The 12,213-nt window shown below is 43.6% G+C and overlaps 1 protein-coding gene across 1 annotated transcript in view; it reads left to right on the forward strand.

Annotated features, from left to right (window-relative positions):
• The first annotated feature begins 665 nt into the window (after positions 1-665).
• Positions 666-12,213, forward strand: part of LOC137420984 (unconventional myosin-Ie) — a 155,137-nt gene continuing 143,589 nt past the window's right edge. The window contains exon 1 of the mRNA XM_068106574.2: positions 666-866. Coding sequence (XP_067962675.2) covers positions 864-866 — 3 coding nt within the window. The 5' untranslated portion in view covers positions 666-863. The remainder of the gene's footprint in view (positions 867-12,213) is intronic.

A 12,213-nucleotide genomic window follows, 5' to 3' on the forward strand; every position in this document is an offset into this window, starting at 1 on the left:
GGTATTCCCTTTTGGAAATCCTCTTTGACTGGCAATCGCAATCTAAACCCTGTGCCAGATGCACTCACCTGCGTTTAACATGACATTTGACCCGCTTAATATAGTTTGAGGTCATGTGTGACCAAAATAGTCAATAATGCCGGTTTATACAGTTAGGTGACTTATGGGTGGATGATTAATTCAAAATGTTCTCGGAACGACATGTTCACAAAGTTTTATGAAAAGTACTTATTGATTTAATTTTTCATTATATCGTGTGTATAAGTTGTCGCACTTCTTTTTTCTTACTAATTCGAAGTTCGTATGAATTTAAGAGTAAAGGTTCAAAGTTTGTGTTTCGCAGACGACATTGTGTCATACTCCTAGAACTTTGTGAACCTCATAGCCGAGCTTCCAGCCTAAGATACAAATGGTGCTTTGTACACGTACTGACGCACTGGTGCTGAAAGTTTGTCCTGGACTGGACCAGTCTAACATATGGCCTCGTTCGCGGAGTTCTTGGCGTCCTTGGGAACGCCGGGCAGGCACGTGAAAGCACACAGCACGTCCCAGCGGAACGGCTCTGGAAACCGCACCTTCTACGGTACTTCCCATTAGCAACACACCAGGCTACCCCGCCCATACCTTCACCGCCCGCCCACCTTTCCCCGTCCCTCCCCACATCACTCCGCGGGCACGGGGAAGGTGCGCACTGGAGCCGGGAAGGCGCGGGGGAGCAGCTGCCGGAGGAAGGTTCTGAGAGCAAGGGCGCGACTTGTGAGTTTGAGGGAGCTGGAAGGAGGAGCAGCTCCAAGGAATACGGCGCGGGAGCACAGCTCAAGGAGCGCTGCAATACCAACACAGTGCACAGAGCTGACGGTGTCATGGTGAGCAAAGTCCTGTCGTACCTACTGGCCCACCTGCCTTGTCCCTGTTCGACAGCGTCAGGTAAACGTGCTGTGGACAAAATCCCACTGAAGAAAGCTTTAAGGGCTGGGATATTTATTGCAGGTCTGGGGTCTTTCATGAAGGGTTGGTGTATTTATTGGAGGGCTGGGGTCTTCCTTGGGAGTCTGCCTTCTTCCTTGGGAGTCTGCCTTCTTCTTTGGTAATATTCTGTCTTCCTTGGGGGACTGTCGTCTTCCTTGGGGGACTGCAGTCTTCCTTGGGGGGCTGTATTCTTCCTTGGGGGGGCTGTTGTTTTATTTGGGGGACTGTCATCTCTCTTTGATTGCTGGGGTCTTTGTTGAAAGGCTGGGGTCTTTATTGGAGTGCTGGGATCTTTATTGGTGTGCTGAGATCTTTATTGGAGTGCTGGGATCTTTATTGGAGTGCTGGGATCTTTATTTGAGTGCTGTAATCTTTATCGGAGTGCTGGGATCTTTATTGGAGTGCTGTAATCTTTATCGGAGTGCTGGGATCTTTATTGGAGTGCTGGGATCTTTATCGGAGTGCTGGGATCTTTATTGGAGTGCTGGGATCTTTATTGGAGTTCTGGGATCTTTATTTGAGTCCTGGGATCTTTATTGGAGTCCTGGGATCTTTATTGGAGTCCTGGGATCTTTATTGGAGTCCTGGGATCTTTATTGGAGTCCTGGGATCTTTATTGGAGTCCTGGGATCTTTATTGGAGTGCTGGGATCTTTATTGGAGTGCTGGGATCTTTATTGGAGTGCTGGGATCTTTATTGGAGTTCTGGGATCTTTATTGGAGTGCTGAGATCTTTATTGGAGTGCTGGGATCTTTATTGGAGTGCTGGGATCTTTATTGGAGTCCTGGGATCTTTATTGGAGTGCTGGGATCTTTATTGGAGTCCTGAGATCTTTATTGGAGTGCTGGGATCTTTATTGGAGTTCTGGGATCTTTGTTGGAGTCCTGGGATCTTTATTGGAGTCCTGGGATCTTTATTGGAGTCCTGGGATATTTATTGGAGTTCTGGGATCTTTATTGGAGTGCTGATATCTTTATTGGAGTGTTGGGATCTTTCTTGGATTGCTGGGTCTTCCTTGGAGGGTTGCCATCTTCCTTGGAGGACTACCATCTTTCTACAGCTTTCACTTTCTCTATCTCTCTTTCCCTCGCATCCATTTCATGATCAAATGTCTGTACAGTAGTAAACTATTTCAGATATAGTTAATCTCATCCTCCAGCTGTATCATAAGCAAACAAGAAAAGATGTTTCCTCCCAAAGTTTTTTTTTTTTTTTTGGGTGAATGTTTCAGACATTCCAAGGCTTTATGTATTGTTATTTGAAAACTGTTGCCTGGTACATGATAGGTTTTTGGTGAGCTGGGGTCTTTCTTGGATGTCCGACAAATGGGCAAGATGGTACAAAAGTTGGGCAAAGAAGTTTAGCTGTCACCAACTACACAGGTCTTTAAAGGGACTTTTATAGTTAAACTAGAACAATGCGATTGTGTCGCCAATATGCCTCCACATAGTCCCACAACTGGTAGATGCCCTCATTCACTGTCTTTAAAATAAACAAGTTTGATTTAAATCCCTTCAGCTGTTTTCAAGCGTCACATTTTTACCAGACATGACAGGTTTCACATCGATCGGTAAAGCAGTTTCAGAGAAGGGATTTTTTAAAGTATCGGCTTTCAAGCTAATATGGCTGCCATATCACATGACATATGACCTTTAAAATGTACACTCTGCATATGTATCAGTAGGGGATCACGTTTATGAAGTTTCGTGTTGATCGGATAAGATTCGTTTTTCTATCCAAGATGACTGCCAAACCACGTGACCTATCCAAGATGGCTGCCAAACCAAGTGACCAACATTATCATTTTCAAACTATATGCAACAATGGCATTAGATTATATTTGTAAAATTTCGCATCGATAGGGTAAGCGGTTTCAGAGATATAATTATTTTCTATTTTCCTTCAAACCAATATGGCTGCCACACCATGTGACCAATGATGTTTTCATGATCATCTTTTAATCGACAAGCCTTGTCAATGACACACATAAAGTTTTGAGTCAATCGATTTGGTGGTTTGGGTGAAGATGTTTTTTTGAGGTATTAGGTTAAATCCAATATGCCAGCCAAACCATGTGACCTATGATATAATACATTTAATATTTCGGTACAAATTGGTCATACATGTGCATGCAATTTCAGATATTTAGGATAAGGAATTGGATTAAAACCTTTTTGGCTGTTATACCACTTCACCTTTGATGTCATCATTATCATCCTTTTGTTTCCCATTGGAAGTACTTGACATTGTGCCAAGTTTCAAATTTTTCCATTCAGCGGTTTCCAAGAAATAATTTTTTAATTAATCGCGTTTAATCGAAGATAGCTGCCATACCACTGACCTATGACGTCACAATTGTCATAAAAAACATTCTGCATGGGTGTCACTCCTACCCTGAAAGTTTAGTCTCAATCGGACATGTGGTTGCTGAGAAAAACGAGGTTTAACCTGTACGGACAGATGGATGGATGGACGAACAACCTGAAAACATAATGCCTCCAGCCACCTTCGGGGGCGGAGGCATAAAAATATCTCAAAACTCATGACTCACTTTAGAGGTAACATAAATTTGAGGTCCAAATTAGGAATGCTCAAATGTCTTCAATTTGGAGAAGTAGGGGTAGATCACTCCCACCATGCCACTCCACACCTACTCAACTTCCCCTCCCTCCTTGTCCCCACTCCCCACTCTCCACCCTCCATACCCCATCCAGCAATTTATTGACCTACTTACTTCATCAAATAAATACATAAGCTTGATTGTTCAATAAATAAGGCATAATGGTGGATAAATATTAAATATTCATGAGAAAATTGCAATCAATCGGTGAGTTCTTGGTTGGATTTATTGGATTAATCTCATACCCTTTACAAGGTGTTGGGGATTGCCAAATCAGATATCTGGGCAAGGGAATTTGCTGGATAGTTTGCCATTGCCTTCCCAGTGGTCAAAGAAGGAATTTGTATCTGTCCAGAGTACCGGCGACAATCGACTAATCTTCGTGAAAGACTCAGAGGGATCTCTAATTTCCACCAGATAGCTCTAGCAGAATGGACATCCTGCTTAAGTCCCATCCTAAGGACGGCGAATTTGTTCTTGCCACATTGTGCCCGTGCAACACCGGGTTGCCAGTTTTAGTCCGGTCAGGAATCGAACCCAGTCTAGACAGCTCAAAGGTGAGTACGCAAAATCTGAGCTCCGTTACCGGTCTCCATCTTTGATAAAAATGCTAGTTACAAACCAATCAATTTGTTCTTGTCTTCACGTCCACAGCTCAGATGTTTTTCCTTCCTCCTATTTCTTATCCTCCCCATTCCCTTCTCCACCATATTTCTCTTACCATGTGTTTTCTAGTTTACGCACACACACATCTCTATCATTGTGGAATCGGATGCATAGCCAAGCGTAGTAAAGCTTTTCCCCCCACATTGTGCTCAAGAACGACCTCAAAGCTGTCTGCCGCCGCCTTGTCTGAGGTTTGAACGCATGATCCTCAACACCATATGCTGTGTGTCGTGCTAATGGCAACAAAGCCTGACCGTCAAAACGGCTTTATGAGTGTACCTTAACATCGATACACGGTTAGAGTCCAGATCTGGAATGTCGCCAAAACTTCCATACATCCGTTGATCTTTGAGAACAGCTTGATGGCCTTGTGGTTCCCTGCAACTCCCTTTGGCAGTACCTAGTGTTTTTATTTAATTTTTTTCCCCCTTATGGCGAGCATCCCAGCTGTGCCGAGCTCTACGCAGAACTCTGTGCCCAAGGACTGTGGCTTGGGTAACCGTAGAACCCCGACATCTGGAGTTATGTACCTCGTGATGGAACGAAGCAAACAGACCATTAGCCTTTCTCCCAGACTTTGCAACTACATGCACTTTTTCCCTGTTTTACACAATTTCTGCAGTTTTGATCTTTCTTTTTTATTTTGTATACAAGATCGAGGCTCGTTAAGAGCTAACATTAATCACAAAAAGACAAACTGACACATAAAACATAAGATAAAGGGAGCGGGAGACAAGACGGGGAGAGAGAGGAAAGCACACAAGTACAAAATTTGAGAGCAGGGACATCGGGAGATCTGTGGGAGGGAGAGGGCTTGGGGGGAGGAGGCATGGGAAAATCTGTTAAACAAACGTGATCTTGATTCGAAATTCTTGTGACATCATGAAGTTGCGTCTTGTCGTCCGTGGACTTGCTTTATGACACCGGCGTTGGATTGACGAATTCACTGTTTTTCATTTTTAAAATTCAACGCATTGAGATGAGATTCGTGATCATGATTTGATTGGTTTGCTTTACCAAACTCGTAAGTTTTTTAACCTGGCGAAGTTTCTATAAAAAGTACGATTGAAAATAAATAATTTGCTTTCCGGGAGGCGGTTCGTCGTTAAGTTGCTTGTTTGAGGACGACATGCAAGTACAGATCAAGGTGTTCAGTCTTGTTGCATATTTTCCTGCAGTTTACCATCTCCGTGTTAACACGGAGTCCTGCACTAGCTTGTCTCGGCGTTAAAGGAATGCCGCACTACTGCTGGTGGCTTCACTCGGGCACAACACCGTGATGGCAATGATATCTTTCTTGTATCTTGACCATTTCCTGGCAGTTTAAAACAACAAACTTGCTCACATCATGTATATTTATTATTTGGGGATCTTATGTACAAACGTTGCAGAGTTTCGGTGAATTCCTGAAGTTTTTTTGCTTCCTTTGTCATTACTCATGGGGAGTAGTTTGTGGATTCATCTGGATGCAGGCCCGTCGCCGTGACGTTGCTGCAAGATTGCGATGAGCGCTGATGCTTAATTGCAGGCCAGGGCGGAAACCCAGAACATGCATTCCGTGACCATTGGATGCTGAGCGATGCCTCACTGCAAGCACTCTTCAATGCCACCGATGTCCAGATGGTAGAGGTTGAAGACCACAGTTATTTCGCCTTTTTTCTTCTTAAGCAATTTCCCAGCTGGCTCGGGCCAGACCCGGCTGGACCTTTCGCCATGATGGAATTGAACCAGGAGCTATGTCCTATCTTTGTTCTGAGCTACTGTGTATTTGGATGTTTCTGGGGGGATTGCATTTTTATCATTTTTTTTTTTACCTCTGCTACAGAAGGTGGACAGAGATTGTGTTTTCACCACGGTCTGTTTGTCTGTGAGCAGGATATCTCAAAAAATTATGGACGGATTCGGACGAAACCTGGTGGATGCGTTGGTAGTTTATAAGAGCAAGCCGATTCGATTTTGGTTCAGGTCAGGATCTAGATCTGGCCTATTGGTGGAATTCAAAACGTAAACTGTTAAGCCTGAGGGAGGTATGTGAGGTATGCTCTCTACCGAGTGACATTCTATTTTCATTATTTATTTATTTTCATTTCTAAATACTTACGATGTTCAAACGTTTTGCTGTCGATAAATGATTACAAAACTTTGTTCCCAAGGAGGTCAGAGCAGACAAAATGGTTTCATCACATGGTCGCAAATAGCAGTACCCTCCGCCATCTCGCAGCAATTGCTTGTATGAAATGTGTACGTGTCTACAACTACTACCTCTATAAGACCTTCAAATATAACCACTTTCTTCCAGGAAGAATCGCTTTTGGCCTGTCTTTCACAAGCCACCTGGCCAGGCCTGACATTTGACTGAAAGCGACAGGAATGTCGAATTTGTTCAAAGTTTTGGCGATAACTACTTTTCTTTCCTACTTTTTGCGAAAGACATCATGAGATGTGTTATTCCGATGGACAACACACACATTGATGCCTCGCCCTATATATGCCGAACACCTGTACGAGAGTTTGAGAGTTTGTAGCTGCGTTAAGATTTCAACCCAGGCGAGACACATCAGAGACAAGTGCACATACCTCTAACTGATCCCACAGCCTTGTGACACGCACATTTACACAAAGGATTTTTAAATTGCAGAATAGTGATAACATTGTTCAGCATTTTGTATTGTTGATAATCCTGATTTTTGTTATTGTACATTGTTGGACTTCCAAAATGAATAAATTGGCTTTTACTTCCCTATGTAAATGTGCCCCGGGCTCTTGCAGAACTCTTCGGCTAGTTCAAGTTGTGTCCTGATCGGGGAGAGAGTGGTGTGTTGGAGGGAGGTCGATTATTAGAATTGAGGTATATCCATCCCCATGCATGGAACACGTACAGTACTTTAGGATTTCTGTGCATGCCTTATAGGGATAAGTAGCTAAGTAAGATAGGGATAAGTCGTTTGTTTGTCCGCTACTGGGAGACAGCATATTGTAGCCTTTAATAACTAGCCAGAGAGGTTAAGCCTGTCATGTCACATGTCTCTCGTATCTGACCGGACAGGAGCCAGGTGAGAGAAAGACTGCATGTGTTGCCCAAGTCCATGCTGCAGTACACCTTTCACTCCCCCTCGCATCCTCACGCACTTGGGGAAGAGAAGGAAGCAGCACCATAGCAGGAGGGAGGACCACCATTGGCCCGTACTGCCTGGCAGCACTTTGGTGGAGATTTGGGTGAGACGCTGTCACTATGCATGCATGCGGTGCTTGGTTGCTTGGCGCCCTGCACGCAGAGACATGGGCGTCTTGAGGATAAGGAGGTTATATGAAGACATGGGCCCAGCATTCACTAGGAGGTCTTTTTTTGTGTGTGGGTCCTCTCTCCATGGCCCCTGTGTAGTTAAATACCTGGACCACCGTGGCGAGATCGAGCTCGGTCTGTCTCTGCTGCTGCGACATGAGCTGTGCTACATCCTGCCATCCAACCTGGGCATTTGACCTGCTGCCTGCTTCAATAATCTCACCCAATTCTGTGTTTATGTGGAGTGTGGGCCCATAGGGGGTTAGTTTCTTTGCTGTCTATATAAATATTGTGACTATTTATTGTGTCTTTGTGCGTGGTTCCGTGTTCATTCTGGTCTGTGCCCCCATTAAATTATTTATATTTTGTAAGATTGCGAGCACTTCTGTTCCCGCCACTCTTTCTCACAGAAACCGATTCGGAATATTGGGAATCCCTGGAGGGATAAAAATCGAATTCACTCTGATATTAACAACCTATGGAGCTCAAACCTCGTTCAGAGTGCAAAGTGTTTTCCACAGCATTGGCCACTTTTGGCCAGCAGCAAGTTTCTTTAAGCACGGTTATCCATGGAGGGATATCCACCGTGTTCCATCTCCGCACAACCAGGTGCTGGTGGTTAAGCAGATGACGCGGGAGCTTCACATGTGACATTATTTTTTATTTTGACAATTATTTCAGACTCATGGAGGAGCCTGTGCAAGACAAAGACACAAAGTAGACATTGGTGTACTTTTTACCTGAATTACGAGGCCAATGGCCAAACACATTCAGTGCACATTATTTGAACCTTGGTTTCAAATGTCATCAGCCAGGGGTTCAAATGGGAATTGAGGTATGATAGCTACCGTGGGCATCGAGGAGAAGCTGGGGGTTTTGGGTGTTAACACATTATCGGAGCAAAAGAGGAAAAGTTAACATTTGACACGTCAGCTTCTGGTTACAGCTGTTGACATACCTAAGCCAGCGGCTTGTCCATTTCACCCATTGTTCTAGCTCTGCGCTGATGCCTTCACCAGCAAGTCTAGTTCCACATTGCGATGGGAATACTAACAGGCCAACCAATTTGTAGGCTGATGTTTTTATTTAATTATTATTTTTGCCAGTGGCGATCAATTCTGCGAATATGTGGTGGGTTGGGTTCTGGCGCTGTACACTCATGTTGAAGTAAACGCATCTTCGGATTAGCTTGCATGGAGATTTATGGCTGGAAGTTTAAGAAAGTTTAAAGTTTAACTACTTTTCAGCTCTGACAAAGTAAATATATTTAAATCACCTGTGCAGATTTGTTTTATAATAATTCATTTTGGGAAACTTTTTCTTCGTTACGTCCGCCACCTAAGGTGGACAGAGGTTATGTTTTCACACCTGGCTGTCTATTTATGAAGAGGATATCTCCAAAAAATTTGGACGGATTAGGATTAAATCTGGCGGACAGGTTGGATATTTGACAAGGAGGAATTTATTAGATTTTGATGAAGTACCGGATCCGGATAGGATAATTTTTTAATTTTATGTAGCGATTCTTTACCATTGAGTTGTTTTGATGTCTCAAAAAGTTATGGATGAGTTATTACAAAACGAGGTGGGTGGGTTGGTTAGGTGGCAAGAACAAGGGTTGGTTAGGTGGCAAGAACAAGGGTTGGTTAGGTGGCAAGAACAAGGGTTGGTTAGGTGGCAAGAACAAGGGTTGGTTAGGTGGCAAGCACAAGGGTTGGTTAGGTGGCAAGCACAAGGGTTGGTTAGGTGGCAAGCACAAGGGTTGGTTAGGTGGCAAGCACAAGGGTTGGTTAGGTGGCAAGCACAAGGGTTGGTTAGGTGGCAAGCACAAGGGTTGGTTAGGTGGCAAGCACAAGGGTTGGTTAGGTGGCAAGCACAAGGGTTGGTTAGGTGGCAAGCACAAGGGTTGGTTAGGTGGCAAGCACAAGGGTTGGTTAGGTGGCAAGCACAGGGGTTGGTTAGGTGGCAAGCACAAGTGTTGGTTAGGTGGCAAGCACAAGGGTTGGTTAGGTGGCAAGCACAAGGGTTGGTTAGGTGGCAAGCACAAGGGTTGGTTAGGTGGCAAGCACAAGGGTTGGTTAGGTGGCAAGCACAAGGGTTGGTTAGGTGGCAAGAACAAGGGTTGGTTAGGTGGTAAGAACTTGCCGATTTTATTTTAGTTCAGGTCCGAATCCAGATCAGGCCTTTACAAAAACGTAAACAAATCAGCCTGGTTAAGGTATGCTCTCTACCGAGTGCTGTTCTAGTTTTTCTTTGCATTCAGTTTGCATTGAACTAGTGTTTGTGAGTCTTCTTTTTTGGGTGTAGTTCGGTATACACCCGGCCTGCATCGTGGGATGCCGTACAATCTTACAACGATATAATGAGCAATAATGATGTTGGACGATGCACGGATGCAGGTGCTCAGTGCAGCTTTTGAGAATTTTAAAGAAACGCTTCATTATATTAAGTTGAAATTCCATTCCGCACCTTTAATTGCGGGAAGTATTTAAGTTCAAATTGGGTTTATTACATCACCACCCCACCTCCTTGTCCAGACGAGAATGATGTCCCTTTTCTCTGATCTTTTTTTTTGCGTCCGTGCTTGGTGGAGTCAGCTGGAGAAGCTGGAAGTGTGGCGCTGTGATTCTCAGCCAAAGGCTGAGTTGGCCCACGTCTTGACCAAACAGCTGGGCCCTATGAGCAGAGCCTGGCAGGAAGGAAGGCCGTGGCGAGTTCTGGCTGGGTGCGAGCAATACAGGCAACTCTTTGTGTCTCGAACTTGCCCTCTCAAACAACCACTGTGTGGGAACCTGGCCCGAATGATGTTTTTCTCTGTCCGCGAATGTACATAGTAGAGACTTGCAGCTATGTTGCCTGTCATACGATAGGTAGGTTTGTGTGTATCCCATCGCCTTTACATGAAAGCCTTGCTTGTCATGATGACATCTCCTGATTTGGTTGTTATTTAAGAAATGACCTTTATTGCTCGTGTTTTGGTTACATTATTCGAGTAACACGTGTTTTTAAACTTTCTTTAAATTGCTAGTGTTTCACTTTCAACAAATCACTGTAATAGTTATTTATTTAATGATCCAAATTATTCCCAACTTCTTGTGGGGTCGACCAGAGAAAGTTGCCCTCTTGCCCTCCTTTTAAGCCCCAGTCACACCGGGCCTGCCACCAGGTACCGAAAATTTTGTGAATCGCGGGCAAAACGTAGAAAGAGCGCGCGACTGGTCGCAGAGGTCGTGGGTGATCGCCAGAGCAAAATCAGTCGCAGCAAGGTCGATGGTCATATTCAAAACTTCTGACCTGCGATTCCAAATCGTAAGAGGTCGCAGACAAGTCTTACATGGTTGTACTAGAGTCCCTGTATATAGAGAGTTGTGTCAACTCAAATTTGGACGCCATTTTGTGTCTAAGTGTGTCGGATTAGATATACATGTACATTCGCGATATGGGGTGATATATTCTAAACCTGCTAAAAAAAAATTTACTTCACATATTTAGTCTTATTATTACATACAGGTGATATTTGTTTTGTCAAAAACTCAGCTATTGCCGTGAAAAAGAGCTGTGTGGTGATATTAAAAGTGGTATGGCAATGCATATTACAAGCCAACACTGCATATAAGAGCTAACATTATAAGTAAGACAAACCAATGCTGTCGTTCTCTGAATTTTAATAACTTTTAGAAAGGAGTGTGGGCATATCCAATATTTTTTAAAGGGTGCCGAGAGCAATTCCGGTGTAGGACTTCCAGCCGACATATAGTCTAACACACTTAAAACAAATTCTGTACGTGGTATTGCCATATTTCTATAGTGTACAACTTTAGTTTTATCGACATTTATATTCAATTTCCATTGTAATGATTTAACAAGCTGCAAGTCAGCTTCTGTCTCTGACATAAGGAAAACGTCATCGGCATCTAGTAAGATTGAAACGTTCATTTATTACTACACCCTTGCCCAGAACTCTGATGGATATTGCCTGATCGATTAATATGTTTCATAGCTGGCGACTTAATTAACACTTAATTTTCGACTGCGCCAAGGCGTAATTAAACAGAGAAAAAACTTTTAAAAAATACCTGCAGTGTGCACGGTTCGTCTAGTCGAACAGATATGGAAAAGCACAGATAAGACGTCGTATTCACCATAACTTGTTTAATTTCACCAGGAACACGATGAGGCCAACACAGTAAACATTCAGTACAAAACTTGGTTCATACATTCAGTACAGAACATGATTCATACATTCAGACCTTAAGAAAACTCTGCCCGTAATACAACACTCTGACCAGACATTTCATCAATCAATGACAATATGCGGTCCGCTAGGACTACCCGAAAAAAATTGAGCAGGGTTCTTCCCACGGAAATGCATTTTTGGTCAGCTCCTTGAAGATTATAAACAAACACAAATCACTTCCCTTTAAAAGGGTTTTCAACGGACAGACAACCAAAAAAAAACCGAGCAGATAGAATTGCTTTTGAACATCGATCATCAAGCGGCGTGGGCCTACCTGGCAGAGTCTCGAGGAGTCGATCGCTTTCCAGCTCTTTCGTCTGACTTTCGCTTCCCAAATTTGTCTTCTGACTTTATCACTTGGAAATCTATACATCTTATATTTCCCAGATTGGTTTGAACAACCAAAAGCAGAACAACCAGTCATTTTGTTTGGCAATA

The sequence above is a fragment of the Myxine glutinosa genome, chromosome 2 (assembly GCF_964187855.1).
Source record: "Myxine glutinosa chromosome 2, kmMyxGlut1.1, whole genome shotgun sequence".
Taxonomy (NCBI): Eukaryota; Metazoa; Chordata; class Myxini; order Myxiniformes; family Myxinidae; genus Myxine; species Myxine glutinosa.